The sequence below is a fragment of the Gossypium hirsutum genome, chromosome D08 (assembly GCF_007990345.1).
Source record: "Gossypium hirsutum isolate 1008001.06 chromosome D08, Gossypium_hirsutum_v2.1, whole genome shotgun sequence".
Classification (NCBI taxonomy): domain Eukaryota; kingdom Viridiplantae; phylum Streptophyta; class Magnoliopsida; order Malvales; family Malvaceae; genus Gossypium; species Gossypium hirsutum.
Genome location: NC_053444.1, coordinates 4,642,996 through 4,659,896, shown reverse-complemented (window position 1 = coordinate 4,659,896; position 16,901 = coordinate 4,642,996). Strand labels below are relative to the sequence as shown.

General features: G+C 33.4%; 3 protein-coding genes across 4 annotated transcripts; 1 reads left to right on the top strand and 2 right to left on the bottom strand.

The window, feature by feature from the left end:
- On the bottom strand, positions 1-2,690 carry LOC107917011 (putative pentatricopeptide repeat-containing protein At1g09680). The gene is made up of 2 exons (XM_016846401.2): positions 726-2,690; positions 1-517 (listed from the first exon to the last, which is right to left on the bottom strand). The coding sequence occupies exon 1, from the start codon at positions 2,490-2,492 to the stop codon at positions 741-743; it is 1,752 nt and encodes a 583-aa protein (XP_016701890.1). The 5' UTR covers positions 2,493-2,690; the 3' UTR covers positions 1-517; positions 726-740.
- A 1,749-nt stretch (positions 2,691-4,439) lies between these two features.
- Positions 4,440-12,772, top strand: LOC121220071 (uncharacterized). The gene is made up of 3 exons (XM_041099222.1): positions 4,440-4,728; positions 4,818-4,939; positions 12,577-12,772. Exons 1-3 carry the CDS (start codon positions 4,591-4,593, stop codon positions 12,770-12,772), a joined length of 456 nt encoding a protein of 151 aa, XP_040955156.1. The 5' UTR covers positions 4,440-4,590.
- LOC107916995 (protein MITOFERRINLIKE 1, chloroplastic) lies at positions 12,432-15,492 on the bottom strand. 2 transcript variants are annotated; one of them, XM_016846393.2, is made up of 2 exons: positions 14,019-15,492; positions 12,432-12,864 (listed from the first exon to the last, which is right to left on the bottom strand). In XM_016846393.2, exon 1 carries the CDS (start codon positions 15,274-15,276, stop codon positions 14,032-14,034), a length of 1,245 nt encoding a protein of 414 aa, XP_016701882.2. In that variant the 5' UTR covers positions 15,277-15,492; the 3' UTR covers positions 12,432-12,864; positions 14,019-14,031. The 2 variants fall into 2 exon arrangements, with proteins under 2 accessions (XP_016701882.2, XP_016701875.2); XM_016846386.2 differs by having other exon boundaries at positions 12,432-12,871; positions 14,019-15,491.
- Between the last annotated feature and the right edge of the window lie 1,409 nt (positions 15,493-16,901).

The window sequence follows — 16,901 nt, the reverse complement described above, 5'->3', positions numbered from 1 at the left end:
TATCATAAAATGAAAGAGCAGATTTGTTGCTGTCTTCTGGAGGGAAGAAAGTTCTGAGTCGACTCATGAAAATCCCGTTCAATAACAACAGCATGCCAATATTTAAATTAGAGCTAAAGACCAAGTTTATCTTCAGTCGCCATAGGTCTCTGCAACCTTTTCAGTAAAATGAAAACAATGCTTGTAGAAAATCCATGAGACCCTTCGCTATCTTCATGCCGAACCGACTCAATCAGATGCCTCACATTTTATCCAAACCCGATTTAAATCTTGGGGCTTGGCTCAGGCATGGCTCTGTTACTAGCTTGGGGGCTAAACCATGTTGGGGTTCCTGGACAGTAGCTGTATAGGCTTCTAAATATCTTATGCATTTTGAGAAATGATGTCCAACAAATTGTATTGGAATGGCTTTATCTGATGCTCACTGTCTAAATCTGTCATGTTGCCTTGTGAACTCCAACCTTTTGAAGCTGAACTATTATTGCAACTATTACCTTGTCCCGGGCGATCCCTTGCACTAGAATAAAATTTAATGCACAAGAACTGTCAATGCAGAAGTTAAAAAGAACCACAGCAGATGTTAGATAAGATTCACTGTCAAGAATCTCAATAACCAAGCCATCTAGTAGATCAAAGGTAATCCAACTGCATTGAAGTCCACAGCTTGCTACAAAAGAAAAACAGAATTCATGTTTGTCCATTATAACTATATACACCGAGCTAACCTGCTCAAAAAAGTGTTATCTCCTTGACTGATGTTTTGATGCTCCACTGATCTTGCTAATTAGTGAACTATACGAGGCATAATCTGCTACAAGCCCCATCTCACTTTTTAACTTGCCGAAATCTTTTGGATTTGCCTTCTTGCAATGACCATCTAATAGAATGTTGTATGTAATGGTGTCTGGAACCACCCCCAAATTAAGCATATTATCCAGCAGCATATTAGCATTTCTTAGTTGCCCCTGTTTGCAAAGTCCATTCATAAGCACATTGTAGGTTACAACACCAGGCACATGGCCATCACTCTGCATCTGCTTAAGCAACTTAAAACCCATCCTTACATCACCCTTCTTACAAAATCCATCCATGACCATAGTATAGGCAGCAGCATCCGGTTTCATACCAGCGTCTAACATCTCCCTCAATGCTCTTTCAGCATCAAGGTGTCTTCCCTCTTTACATAACCCTGAAATAAGGGCTGTGAAAGCCACATCATCAAGTTTAATCCCTTGTTTAATCATTTCCTCTCTAATCCCCAATGCTGACTCCATATCTCCCTCTTTACAAAATCCATCTAATAGTATTGTGTAAGTGAACTTGTCAGGTTTTAAACCTCTCAAGCTCATCTCAGCAATAAGCTTCTTTGCCCCTTTTAGATCCCCAGCCTTGCATAGACCATTTATAAGTGAATTGTACATAATCAAATCTGGCTTGAATCCTTTTGTCAAAAACTGCTGATATGTTCCCATGGCTAAATCAGTTCTTCCATTTTTGCACATTCCATCAATTAAGCTAGTGAAAATAACATCATTTGGGATCAACCCTCTGTCACACATTTCTTCAAACAGTTCATTTGCTTTATCCAACCTACTCTCTTTACACAATCCATTAATCAAAACACTGTAAGTAAAAACATCAGGACAGATCCCAGCTTCCTCCATAGCACTTCTCAACCTAAACCCTTCGTCTAAATTCCCCGATTTACAATATCCGTTGATCAAAGTATTGAAACTGACAACTGAAGCAAGCAAACCTCTCCTTGCAATTTCATCGAACACCATTTGGGCATCTTTAATTAGACCTTCTCGACACAATTTATTCATCAAAATATTAAAACTATACACATTGGGTGGGAATCCATATTCCAAAATCTCCATATAAAATCCCAAACTCACAATCGGCGAACTTATCTTCATCATTCTATCAAACAAATATTTACAACCCCGAAATGGTACTCTAAGTTTATGCTTCCTTACCAATCTAAAGCACTGAATAGCATCAGAAACAAAACCCAAATCCGTATACGCAATCATTAAGGAATCAAAAACAAAATCACACTGATGGGTACCTTTAGTTTCGAGAACCGAAGCAAAAATCGAAGAAGCCGAGTCTTTCCCTTTGCGAGAGACTAAAAAGTTGAGAAGAAATCGTGCTTGAGGGAGCATATTGTGGGCAACAAGGAAATGGGACATGGCGGAATAAGAATGAACCGTGTGGCGAAAAGTGGGGTGGGAAGAAAGGAAGTTGAAAAAGGAGAAGAGGGAGTGCGGTGATAGTGAGTGAGGATTGAGGACGATGAGGTTGACGACATGAGAGGGGGTAAGGGAAGGAAGGAGTTTACTGAGAGAAACGTGAAGAGGCTTTGTCGGGGAGTTGCTAATTGCGTGAGAGAGGGTGGTGAGAATGGGGTCATGGTGGTGAGGCAATGGCGGAGAGTACCAGGCAGAGCGAGAGCGAGATGTGGACCTTTTAAGTGTCTGTGACTGCATCGTTGATTGATTTCAAGCAAAATCGTAACACCCAAATAATGGTATGGAAGGGAAGGCTACAGTTGTCAGTTACCTAAATTTGGTTTTGCACTCCAACTTTATAATAAAAAAATCACTTCAAAATAAATAATATTTCTTAATTTTGTTGACATTAATGTGATTCTATAAAGCATAAGTCACGGTATGCGAGGAACTTCTTGTATTACTGCTGTTTCAGGGCTCTTGCTCTGTCTACTCAAGTAATGGGTCATCTGGCTGATAAAAAGTCTCGACGCCTTACATTTGACATGATGGTGGCCTGGGAAGGCCCAGCAGCTGCCAATCTCTAATTAATGTAAGTTTCATATTTTATGTATTTCTTTTTTAGGGTGTGTTTGTGGTTATTTGTGTGCGCCTCCGGGGGGAGGGTGGGTGGCTGGTTCAATCATCTTGCAAAAAGAATCAGATGCATGCTTGCTGGCTTCTGTGTGAATGCATGCTACATATATTGTGTGAGAATTCCAAATGGTCTTCTGTAATTAAAACATCTTTTCTTGTATTTTGCACAGTCAAACTATTCCTATATACATGGAATATGGCTTGTTTTTTGGGCCATTAATTGTCCAATAAAAGTAAATGATGCTGAAACTCAATTGTCATCATCTTGTCTTGCTTGCAGTTAGATGATGATCTGTGAATCGGGATAGAGGCTTTCTCTCGAATAGCTCCTGCAGTTCCAATCATTGCCAATGTGATTATTTGTGAAAATCTTTTTGAGGTTCTTACCATCTCAACAGGTGGTCGGCTTCATTTCTCTGTCTATGACAAGTACCTAAACGGACTGGAGAGGTATGGGCCCTTGCCATGTCAATTTCCTATACACTATCATGCCTCTCTTGTTTTTGTTTTGATCCACGTGCATGTTTCTGATGCAAACTTTACTGGTCAAAGACAAAAAAAAGAAGGAAAACTGTGCTTTGTTTTGCTGTTATCCTTGAAGGTTTAGATAGCAACTAATAACCAAATAGGCTATATAGCCAAACTAGAGGGATCCTAAGATAAATTCTCAAAACAAGATTAAATGGCCTGTAAAATATGATCAATCTTTAGAAGGAAGACCAAAAAGCCTTGAACTGATAGTCTATTTAAAGAAGTAAACAGTTTATAGCAGGACCTTGGGACCTTTGGAACTGGACGCCCATCAGTGTTGACACCAATTCAGCTATTATGAAGGTATCGAAGAAGATCCAACTAATCGCTCTAGAGTTTCAAAATTTTCAATCCGTATCATCGTTCAACTGAAAATAATTTTGTTTAAATAGTGAGGTTGAATGTTAAGTCTTGGTTATCAAATTAAATGTGGTTGGCGGACAAAGTAAATGACTAAATACTGCATGCGAGCATTTGTTTCTATAGTGATTCCATGAAAATATATCATGCAGTGTTTGTTAACGGAGTGATTAATTTGAATCGTGTTTTTTATAGTGTCACTCCTATGAGGCATACTTCTGGCTCTGATTTTCTGTTCTTTCTCTTGGCTGTTGTCTTAACTTGCAGGAGTTGTACTATCATCTCAGTATATATATATATTGGTATTTTTCAACTTGCAGGAGTTGCTTCTTCCGGTGATGGAAGTTGGGAAGTGGCTTCTGTCGCTGGTATATTTATATTAGGATGATCCTCTAAAGTCTCCACTATTCTCTTTGATTTCCACGTTCATTATTTTCAGGTAAGACATAATTGAATTCTTCTTCGTTATTAAATTTTTGGTAAGCGTGATATAACACATGAAATACTGTTTGGTTGTATAATGTTAGCCACAAGATGGCATACCCATCTGCACCTGTGATAATAATCGGGAGGAGTTCCACTGATACCTGGAAGTGTTGTAAATGTTTCATTCCCTCGTCAGCTTAGGTACTCAACTCAGCCCAAGAAAATAGTTCTAGTGTTGTATAAAGGAGGCATTGTTGATCGAAAATCAAGCACATAGGAATTCCTTGTCCATTTCAGGGGATGGCTGGGATATACCTTGGCATTGACACTACTCATTATTGTGATCTTTATGGTTGTTACGAGATTTTGAAACCAAGGCAGGCCTTTGGTTGAACTCAAGGTAATGGCACCTCCTCCTATGAACACAATGGAACAGCTTTTGGCTGTTCAGAACGCAATATCTCAAGCTGAACAGCTTGTCCAGGATGGAAACATTGTTCTTCTCAAGTTTCGTGCCTTGCTGCTCTCCATTCTCCCACAGGTGCTACTCTTGAGTTTTTCATTATTGTCCGATCTGTCAGTCCATTGTCTTTAAGCTGATTTTGTGGTCATGGTGTTAAACTTAAGCAGGCAAGAGATAGATTTGCAACTCTGTTGGTGTTCACGGCATTGGTTCTGGCGTTGGTGCCTAGTAAATACATGCTTCTGGTGGTGTTTTTGGAGACGTTTACGAGGTATTCGCTCCGAGGAAGGTGAGCACGGAAAGATGGATGAGGAGACTCAGAGAATGGTGGTTCAACATCCCAGCAGCTCCTGTGGTAATTGAAACTCAGACAGAGCGAAAAGGGTGATAAGAAGAGAAAGTGAATAGTTTTTACTGTACATAATAACTATTTTACTATGTAAATATAATGATTTACATGTATCCACATCTACATCCCAAAATTGGAGAATAAAATACTATTAAAATAATTTAAATTGGAACTACTCAAAAGATTAATAAATAATTCTTTTAATTTTAAACTTCATAATTTGAATTTAATATTTTCAAAAGTTAAGAATATATAAATTTGAGGTAACACAAATCTTTTATTCAAAATGATTTAAATTCTATTTTCCCATTCAAAAATTTTAAAATCCTCTTAGGCATTACATTAATTACTTTAAAATCCTCTTGCTAGAATTTTTTTTAACTTCTTTTTGTTTACGCAAATATAACTTAACTTTTTTCTTTCCTGACTTACGTGTTTGGTAGATGTGTAAATTAATATATAATATATTTTTTATATACAAGTTGACACCATTAAAAAATACTTATTTTGATCCCCCGTTATACTTGTATTTTTTCAAGTATTTTTTAAAAAATACATATTACAACCGCCTGATACAGTGACGACACCAAACAAATTCATTTTTTTTAAAGAAGCTCATGATGGCATGATGATTGGGGGAAAGTGGGATGGTGCCCCTAGTGTGTTAGGCAACACCAGTAGATACTGTTTAAAATAATTTATTTTCATAAATAATTATTTCTCTAACTCATTTTCGTATATAATTATTTTTTATATTATTTGTATAAAAAAATTAATATTCTTTAACCAACAAATTATGTTCAAAATTTAACTAATATAGAATTAATCTTTAAAACTATATAAAAATTTTAATATAATTTTATTAAATTAATATTTTAATTTAATTGAATGAAACAAAACGCACTCATGGAGAAATAAATTTGGATGAAATTGGGTGTCATCCTGTGCCCCCTTATTTTAAATTGTACTTTTCCTATATTTTTATGATTAGGATAAATTTATTTATTTATTTTAAAGAAAAGAACTAAAAAAGGAATCAAAATTTTACAAAAATCAAAATTTGAGTGGGTAGTTGATTGTCACTTTTGAAGCAATGAATGGATCTAACACAAATTACCAACCCTTTCATAGTGGAAATTACTCTCTAATATTAAACATTAACATTAAAATTAAAAAAAAAATACGGCATAAAATAATTAAAATTAAACACAATTTTGGATGTTAACTAAATACATATTTCATGGTTGACAGAAAAATTAAGAATTTGAAAATATTTACCAAAATAAAATTTTAAAAATTATAATATCTTAAATTAAAATTTAAAAATTTATATAATTATAATCAGAAAAATTAAATATTTAGAATTTCTATTGAGTTACTTATTATAATATAATCAAAATCGTATAAAATTAAAATTTTAAATTTTATATAATAAAAGTTATTTACATATTAAACTTTATATAAAATAACAAGTCATATATATAAATAAGAGAGGTGGGATTTCACATGAATTAAATCACAAAATTTGTTTTGGTGTAAACAAATATAGAGTTGAGTTGTGGACTGAGATTTGAGGGTATTGTTTTTAACTTTATATCGTTTCTAGTCTTTCTTCGCCTTTTATCTTGATCCTGATTCACCAAATACCAGAAACATGAGTTTTAGTCTAAGCAATCCACTTTAGCTGCATACTAAAAATATAGTTCAAGCCCCTACGATTTAAGGGCTATAAATAATACAAGCGTACGATCCAAACCCTTATAATTTAAGGGTTACAAATAATACAAATGTACGATCGGATCATATTCTCTAGAACATCTTATATAGCTTTATGCAATCTCAAAATATTCTAAAACTTTCCTCCGGATTTTTGGTGATCCATCCACATGTTCTAAAACAAACCTCCGGGCTTTTGGTTCTCAAAAGCACTATGTTTCAGGCTTGAGTGCCTCTCTAGGCGCTTGGTGACCTCCGAGTCTTTTTGGAATCCTTGTGTGCATTGCTTATAGGCAGATAACATTTTCTTTCACTTAATCTAGTATCTTGCACTTGATCTCTGCCTACTACTTGAGCTGATTGGGGTCAGGTCTCCATCTTCGAGCTTCTTGTTACTTTGTTTCATTGAATTAAATTGGTTCAAGTTTGGAGTAAAATGCTTAGATTCAAGAGAGTTTAAAAACTTGCAAACCAAGCAAATATTATCTCCGACCAAATTATTTTAATGTTGTGGGCTAAGAAAGAAAGTTATATAAAATTGATTTTTAGAATACTATTCTTTAAAAGTATTTATCTATTTTGAGATTTATTTTGAAGTTATAGTTTTAGTTATTTAATTTTAATAATTATTATAGAATTGTTGAAATTGTTTTTTTATTTATAAATTTTGCTTTTTAGATTTTTTTCTCAATTAATTTGTATTGGGTTTACTTACAAACTCAATCAATTTCCCAATTGAATTACTCAAGCAAAGACCTGAACAATTTATATGTTATGTTATTTTGATAAACTGTGATGGCTTGAAGTACTTAAAAAGACTATTTATATGGAACTCTATGTAATGGCCTGATGGTTAAGGGTGTTCATTGCTCCAGGTGTGGCTTGGGTTCGAGTCGTGTAAGTCGCGCTAGTTGCATTTGTTGTTCAGACTTTACCCTATTATTGTAATTCACCAAAAAAAGAGAGACTATTTATATGTTATTCCAATAAAGGTTCGAGAGAAAGTAAAAGTCTCTACTTCGACTCAGACACGACAGCTTCGAGAACTAGAAGGAACATTGTATTACACGTGCAAAATATGAGAAAATACCCCACGAATATTCTACCATAGTAGGTATTCAAGAATCAGTCCATGAAATTCTAATGAATTTGAAAAAAATTGTATTGAAAGGAAATTTGTATGGAACTAGCCTTTATTTGTGCCAAGGGTCCCGATTCAATTGGTATTTTTTTGCGAAAAGCAAACATGAGATCAAACAATTCCCAATCATGGTCCTTGCGGATCGAATCATCCATATAATATACAAAAAGAAACTCCAGATATTTGATATCTTTCTCTTTGAATGAGATCTCAATTCCATCAACGATTTCATTAGATATCTTATAACTAGAATCCTTTTTTTTTTTCGATCCAGTTCCTCCACCACCACGAACCCTGGTTAGATTCAGGCATGATACACTTTTTAGTTATTGGGAGAACCCAAGTACTCTCTTTCAGATCCAGGAAACATCTCTCATAGATATTTTTTCCTTTTGGAAGATACAAGAGCGAAACAATCAACCTATTGGTATTGGAAGACCCAAAAGATTCTTCCAATGTATCATTTCTGGGTCCAATGGAATTCATAGGTATAGGAAGAAGTCCTGTCAAATAGAGATAGATTGATTGTAACGCCCCAAAATTTTAGTTTTTGAATCATTAAAATTAATTAAAGTGATTAATTTGGTATAGTAGTTAAGTGTTGTGAGTAATGTATGAAAGGTTCTGAGTTCGAATCTTTTCTCTTGAATTTTGTTAACCTTTGTTTCAACCCCTATCTTTGAACTTCTGGTTTAAATATTACTTTCGCTCAATTAATTATAGAATGAGTTTGCTACTTCAGTAGTAAGGTTTCAACTTACCCTTTGATCCTGTGTTTAAATCTCTGTGCGTGCAAATGAGAATATTTTCGCTAATTCCTGGTGATGTCGCCTAAGTGGACTTGGTTGGGTCAATTTCAAACTCTGGATAATCTGTTTAGTTATCAGAAAATATAGTTAGTGGGATATTTTTTAAAAAAAATTAATTAGATTTTTCCCCAAAATTCTTCCACTCCCTCTCAAGTTCCTAAACCAATTTTGTTATTTTTCTCTTTTCCAATTTTTCCCCAATTCGACATTCATCAACTCTCTTTGATTTTTACCTTCTTCCATTTCTTTGCTCTTTTACGTTGGGATTTCTTGATTTTTTCCTTATTGTTGTCATTGTTTTGCTAGTAAGTATAGTCAATTTTCGTTTTGATGTTTATTTCGCGGATGGTAAGGAAGATTGTCAGTTTAAACTATGGGTTGTAGAATTTATTGTTTTGTTGTATTTTTAGGAGAGGATCGTGAGGTGTTTGGTACTCCTCCAACAAATTAAGTGCATTGGGTTGCTGTTTCTTTGAGGGTAAGTGACGTTATGCCATGTTAGGGGCTGAATTTTTATGGTATTAAGGTTGATTGTGGTTGTTTGGAACCGAATTAGGGATTCAGAAATTGGTAATTCTTATTGGCTAATCTGGTTGAAATGTCGATTTAGGTACTGGAATTCTCGCTTTTGGATTTACATCGAAAACTTACCAAGTGTATAACAAAAAACTCGAAAAACAGCAACGACGCGATGCTGAAATGTGGACTGTTAACGCTACATAGCCGTATGTCAAGCCATACAAGTCCCACAGTCTGGGTCAATTAGGTTGTGTGGACTACACGAGTTGGGACAGTTGGGCCGTGTGGGCCACATGATTGTATGAGCCCATTTTCTGAAATTGTACTCAGGATCATATTGATGTGTGATTCGTGTTTAGTCACTCTGTAGGATTCGTACTGTATAAGTAGGACATAAAAACATGAAATCTGGTGTTATGCTATTGTTTATAATGTGGATAGTATATGTGAAATATGTATATGTTTTGTAAATTGGTTATTCCGTTAAGCATGTTATGATGCGGTAAGCATGTATGATAAATGTGCATTTGTATTAGGGTGGGATAATGATGAGATGGAGAAAGTGTTGACAATTTAATAATCTGCCCTATCTGGTGGTAAAAACCACCTGTATCTGTTCTGGTGGCTCAACCACATTTCTCTGTTCTAGCGAATTTTCGTGTATTATATTTGGCAGCTTGACCGCACTATTCTAGAAAGTGACATACGCTCACTTTGTGTGGGGTTGGATGAGTATTTAATACCCTATTTGGTGTGTAGAGATGGACAGAGATAGTGTGTAGGGATGGATAGAGATAGTGTGTAGCGGATGGGGGAAATATCTGAATATGCATCTGAATATGTATATGATTTTGCATCTGACTCTGTATCTGAACTGCAATTGCATTCGTATCTGTTAGTTTATATGTATTTGATATGCTCGTTAAGTTAAGTTACACATTGAGATCGTAAGCTCACTCTTTGTTTATTTTCCTCTCAGGTAACTAGCAAATTTAGAACGGGTTGGCATAGCAGGAGACTGGGTTAAATGTCTGTTTTAAAATTTGGTTATGATAAAGTTTTATTTTTAATTGAACTATTTTGGACTCTTGGGGGCTATTAGTTGTTTTGGGTTTATTTGTAGTTTTTGAATTGAGTTATCGTATTTAAACTATTTTGTATCAAATTGTAATTCGTTGGATTTCAGATTAAACCATAGTTTTCAAAACTCTGTAAAACTTGAATTAACCAACTAGCTGATGATATAATAATTAATATATTTTAAAACTATTAATTGTTTTAAAATCAAAATTTAATTTACCAACTGCTTGAATTGATTCAGTTAGTTGGTTAAATCTGTTTTAAACGCGAATCATAATAGATTATATGCTATTACATAATAACATAATATGGTATATACTTATAACTAAAACTATTAGTATATAACTATTACCATATTATAGTAAAAGATATAGTGTTACATAATATTATGATGTTTAATCATTGATGCGTATATATAAACTATTATATATGATATGAGATAATAATATAGAATATAGTAAGATGACTAACTTTCAAATGTATGAAGAGTATATAAACTTAGAGCATATTTTAACCATTATAATAAACAATAATTTTTAATTTTTAATATATTATACTAATTAGTTCGAAATCAAAACTGAATTTACCAACTAATTTACTTGAATTGACTCGATTTGGTAGGTTAAGTCGGTTTTAATAGCTAACTATAATAGATGATATACTATTACCTAATATAATAATATAATATATAACTATGACAAACTATTAATACATAGATATAACTATTATTATATTATAGATTATAATAAAAGATATAATACCGATAGTTATGTGTAATTTAGTATATTACAATACATATCTATAACTAGTAATAAATAAAATATTATTAAAAATTCAATATCTTAATAAAATATTATTATTATTAAATTAGATTTTGAATTAGGTTTTAACTTTTATAAATTGTATTTGGGTATTGGGTTTAATTTCTTTTTATTTCGACTTGAGATTTGGGGTATAATTAGTTTATTTTGAGTTTAGGTAATAATGAGAATATTATTCGGGTTTGAGCTTAGTATAATATATTTGAATTTTGAAATAAATATTTTAGAATATAAGAAAGATAGAATTATTCAATTGACAATATAATATAATAATAAATAATAAAATATAATGAATTTTACATACAATAAACACTTTAATTGTTTTATCTAAACGAACTCTATTAAATAAATGTATTATGTTTTTTTATAAGGTAAATCTAAATTGCATTTTCTATTGTATAAAAATAAAATGAATTATTAAATTTGAAATTAAAATATTTATAATTTAGAAAATTCAAATTATTTGAATCCGTCAAAACCCACTCGACTATAAGTTTAAATCTGACAAAAATCCGAGCCTAAAAGAACCCGAGTACGAAAAAATTAAGCCCAAAAAATTTAATCCCAGGAAAACTTGAGCCCCAAAAAATCTGAATCTAAATAAAATTCGATTCGAGACAGGTGGTTTGCCACCTCTACCCAACCTCCATCTTCACAAAATGATTAAAATTTTCATATTTTTCCAAAAGAGATATAGGGTCATTACATATTTTACCTACACAAGTCTTGCAGAGTCTTGCAAATATGCTTTCTGATGATCATTTTGATTTTTTTATACCAAGAACCAAATAAATCCAATTACCAAATAAATCGAACCGATCGTGGGAGAAAGGTTTTTAGACTTTTTTTGAGTTGGAAAAAAAACTCTATTTGAAGTACCTACAATTTTATTTCCTTATTTTTAAATAATTATCCTTTTTCTTCAATTTAGTATATCGTATTCCTTTAATTTTATTTCAAATTCATTATAAAAATATTAAAAATTAAATCAAACAATTTTTAATGAACTCAAAAAATATTAATTTTTTTACATGGCCAACAATCCAACATGCTATTTTCTTGTCTTCTACCATTCTTAACATATCAATTTGGGTTTTTTTATATGTTAAAAGGATGAAAAATTAAAATGTCATAAAAAATAAATTATCAATTTGGGTTTTAAATGTTAATGGGTTTGAGTTTGTCAGAATAATAAGTTTTAATAGATATTTAAGTTTGAGGTTTAAATTTTGATTTAGATATGTAAATGGGTTACGAGGATATGGCCTTATTCTTTAATCAATTTATTCGGATTAAAATGTTTAAACCGATGAAATAAACCAATTAAACCGAACATAAAAACCAACTAAACCAAAAAATTCTATTTTTTTATCCGATTTTTTAGGATTATAAAATTTTTTCACACCCCTACTTTCCATATAATCGTGCAGATGCATCGCAGACCAGCTATACTCGCCATAAAGTATCTCCTTGTTGCTTTGAATCCTACAGCATACATCATATGGTTTTCTATATCAAAGTATCTACAGTTCCAAGGCAGCAATTTCCTACCCAAGCCGATGTTGCTCCCAGTCTTCGTCTTTTCTTCCAAGCATCAGTGTCCAGCACTCATGCTCCACGCACATCTAGATATAACGATGAGAACTTCCAAGAGAGAACTCGGAAAACATTTAACACATTCATGTAGAATACATACTGATATACCCATATCTGACATAGCCAAAAAGTTCCGTGAAAGGCAGAGCACAAACTCATCCATTCCAGAAAGCCACTGAACAACTGGAACCTACAAAATGATATTTTAGAAGCAGCACACTATCTTATTCCCGCCGGTAGGCTTTATTTATATACAGAACAAGCAAATCTAGTAAGCATATGTTCAGGTCATGCCAATTCCCGTATTTGATCACCATCCATCCAAAGAAAGGTTTCATGTTTTACTTACTTTTATCCAATAAACATCGACAGCAAAAAGCCATCATGCACATTAGAAATAATTAAGGAAGGTAAACTCGTACAGAAATTTAAAGAAGCCATTTCTCCATAGAAATGCGTGGAGAATTAAATCCATAGAGTTTCTAAAGAGATGAACGTATAATATCCACCAACAGCAGCAGGGGAAATTTCTTTCATGCATTCACTCACATAACTATAAACTAACTAGTATTTTCTAGCACAGATATATAAGTTTCTGATTTTTATAAATTAACAAGTACCTTTCTTGATTCTAGATAATTTAATATTCCACACCAAAAACATCACAAGAGCAAGTTATAGTTGCTTGATTCTCATAGCATTCTTCATGCAAAACTTAACAGGGAATTTTGTAGAGGAAAAACTATGATAGATTTCATATAGGCATTTTCATCAGAGAGAATTACAGACCATTGCCAATAATGTGAGTTAAATCGTTATGATGCATTATCTCCACCTAAGTTGGAGCAGAAAACTTTACAGTGATGGAGGTGGAATCTACATTACTTACAGCACCCTCGATGGAGCACCATCAATCATTTATTAATCATTCACCAAACCAACAACAAGCCACTAATCCATAAAAATTTATCTAAAAGACCAGAACAAGAAATGACCACAAAAGTATCATTACTACCTAGTCAACTTGGAAGTCCTAGAAATTTTAACCTGTTATTGATGTGAAATCTACAAATGTTCATGGACTAGCAAGCGTGGTATCGGATATTACAAACAGAAAATGTAAAATTCAGCAGCATATTGAATCTGAGGTAATATGGAACAAGAAGGTTCTTCATACATTGGTGCATTAATCAAACTTATTTTACATTGATATATATTAGTAGAAAAAAATGAAACTCTAACCAAGAAATGCAATGCCAAAAATCAGTTTCTTTGAACTACACTACATGGCAACAAAACAAATTTAACAAAACAGTGATAAAAATTAGCATTATCACCACTAATTGTAACTCAAGCCGGTGCAACACTGATTTTGGACAACTCTTTCTCCTTGTGCTCCAGATACTGATGCAAAATTGCAAGCCTGGCAGTCTCAAATGCAAAATAGCCCAAAGCTGAAAAACAAGCACTATGAACAACTCTAGGCCCCAGTCCACTAGTCAAACCAATCCAACCTTCCTCCTTGAAAATCTGCTTCACCGTCGCATTAACCCCACTATACATAGCAGCAGCAACTTTATTCCCATGGACCTGAGTCATCAACCTTGTTTTCACGACATCGAGAGGAGTAGTCAAAGAAGCTGAAATTGCACCAGCCAAAGCACCGCAATAAACACTCTGAATTGGCTCCAAATTAGTCTGTTTTGTCTTTCTCAAAACCGCAGCTTTTAAATACTCAAACGAGGAATAACTTAACACCCCAGCAGGCAAATTCCTCAACAATGTAGCAGAGTAACCAGCATAAAGACCCAAAATCCCATCTTTTTCTAAAATTCTTAACAAGACTTGCCATGAGCTTCCTTTAGCACCAGCTTGCATTCTTTGAGTAATCAACTCTTTGGGTACCATTATAGCCGATGAAACAATATTTCCCATAGCACCAGCAGTTGGAGGAATAAGCAAAGCTGGATACTCCAATTTGGACAAAAAGGACTTCCCAAACTCACATGTCCCAAAATAAACAGCTGAAGAAGCCGTTGAACCTACAATAACAGCTGAAACTCCTCTGTAAAATCCAAGAATACCATTCGTCTGGAAAGTTTTGACTACTGCATCAAAGGTGTTAGCATAAATCTCGGAAGCACCCTTTGTCTGCATTTTGGTTTTGATGGTATCGAGTGGGAGAAGGCATACGTAAGTAAATGCACCGGCAATTCCACCACCACCTGCACCGATTAGAGCTCTTTCGAAGACAGATAAGTTTTTCATAAGGGTTTGGGCTTTGGAGCTGTTTCTTGATCTGGGTTCTAGCCATTTGGGGAATTTAGGCGATTTGGGTTGCTGGGATTCAATTGAATTGGCGAAAGGGAGCGGAATACGAAACTTGGTGGGTTTTGCAGTTTGAGGATCTGCAGAAATGGAGGCAGAGGCAAACGAGAGGTGATGTAGGAGAGGTTTGAGGGGTTTTTGAGGATTTTCCGGAGATGAAGTGAGAGTGATGAGATGGGTGAAAAGGGAGGCGAAGTTGGTGTTGATTGGCGGATGATTTAAGTCAGAAGAAGGGAGACCCAGAGATGCAGAGAGTCTTGTCTCCATTGCTAAAGCTTTATGTTGCTCTGGTAGAAATTTTCTTTCACTCGGTTTGAAGTTCAAAGTTTTAACCAATCATTGATGGACGATGGAATCGATTATTTCTCTTTTCTTTTTATGCTTAAGGAACATCAAAATACATGAATAAAAATTCTAAATAAACCTTTTTCTTTTTCTTTAATAATCTTTAATTATTTCTACAATTGATCAATTGTGATTCAAACCTTAAAGCTAGGCATTGTTTTTAACCGTAAATGAACCACATCACCGAAAACTAATTATTTGTGATTTCTTCTTATTCAACTTAGCATTTGAGATAGAAAACATCAAGGAAAGTATTTTGATAGAAAACATTACTGTAATCCTGCACTTAATCTCTCAAACCATGTTGTTGCTGTTTAATCCTGCACTTAATCTCTCAAACAATTATGAGTTGAGCTGGTTGGGGTCAGGTCTCCCTTCTTGTTAATTTATTTAATTAAATTAAATTGGTCCAACTTTAAATAAAGGTTATGACCCTTAATGACACTAATTGCTACTCACATGGCCCAATAGGCCCCAGTTTGAAGTAAAATACTTAAATTCAAGAGAATTTAAGAGCTTACAAACTAAGCAACTAGGCAAATACTGTCTCCTCAGTGTGGGTTAAGAAAGTAAGTTACATAAAATCAATGTTTAGAATACTAATCTTTTTAAAAATTTCAACTTAAATATTTATTTATTTTGAGTTTTATTTTGAAGTTGTAGTTTTAGTTAATTAATTTTAATAATTATTATAAAAATTTTGAAAAACATAAATACTTATTGTTTTTATAAGTTTTGAAATAAAATAACATATATATTATTACTTATATAAACAATTCAATCACGAAGAAAAAGAAAAAATCTCATATATCAAAAATCAATAACATAAGCAATTTTTATCATTAAATTGATACAACTAAAAATAAACATTAAATCTCATTCATGTAAAAAATTTATTCATCTTTAAAGAAACCGGAAAACAAAACAAAAATATAACTCTTTCAACAAATCAACACCTTATTTGCATCATAAAGCCAAAAAATTGAAAAATTACCTAAAAAAATTAATAGAAATAAATAACTAAACTTTAATAATGACGGAACTCATTCATCCCCTCCAACCTTGAAGATGATAAAATAGAGCTTCTCATGTTTCTGGTGGATCAAACAAAGGTGGGACAAAACAAGAATTTACTTGTCCTTTACATTTTTCATCTGTTATAACCAATGATGTTTCGTTGTCATCATTATTTCTTGAGAACTCGACGAGCCCAACACACCCACTACAGAGGACCTAAGACTTACAACTAATGTTACACCAGCTCTTTGAAGTCGGTTAACCTTATATTTTCTAACTTCTTAGTGCATTATAATACTCAGACGGCAGAGTCGACCATATATAAAAGCTAACCCAAGTGCACCAAGTGCTTAGAAACCTAAGGCTTAACCGAGACTTACAATTACAAGAGAAGAGAACACTTTTATTAATATACAATACAACTACAATATGACACACACTTCTCTCTTACATCATTATAAGAATGAAAGCTCCTACCTCTATTTATAGAGTTTAGTGGTCGTTGGATTGTTGATACATGTCAACATCCT

What these genes read in the sequence shown, in the direction of transcription:
- LOC107916995 (XM_016846393.2), bottom strand. Translation starts at nt 15,276, where the DNA reads ATGGAGACAAGACTCTCTGCATCTCTGGGTCTCCCTTCTTCTGACTTA.
- LOC107917011 (XM_016846401.2), bottom strand. Translation starts at nt 2,492, where the DNA reads ATGCAGTCACAGACACTTAAAAGGTCCACATCTCGCTCTCGCTCTGCC.
- LOC121220071 (XM_041099222.1), top strand. Translation starts at nt 4,591, where the DNA reads ATGGCACCTCCTCCTATGAACACAATGGAACAGCTTTTGGCTGTTCAG. An exon ending in TGCTCTCCATTCTCCCACAG is followed by an intron (nt 4,729 to 4,817) that starts GTGCTACTCTTG and finishes AAACTTAAGCAG; the next exon opens with GCAAGAGATAGATTTGCAAC. An exon ending in AGGTATTCGCTCCGAGGAAG is followed by an intron (nt 4,940 to 12,576) that starts GTGAGCACGGAA and finishes TGAATCCTACAG; the next exon opens with CATACATCATATGGTTTTCT.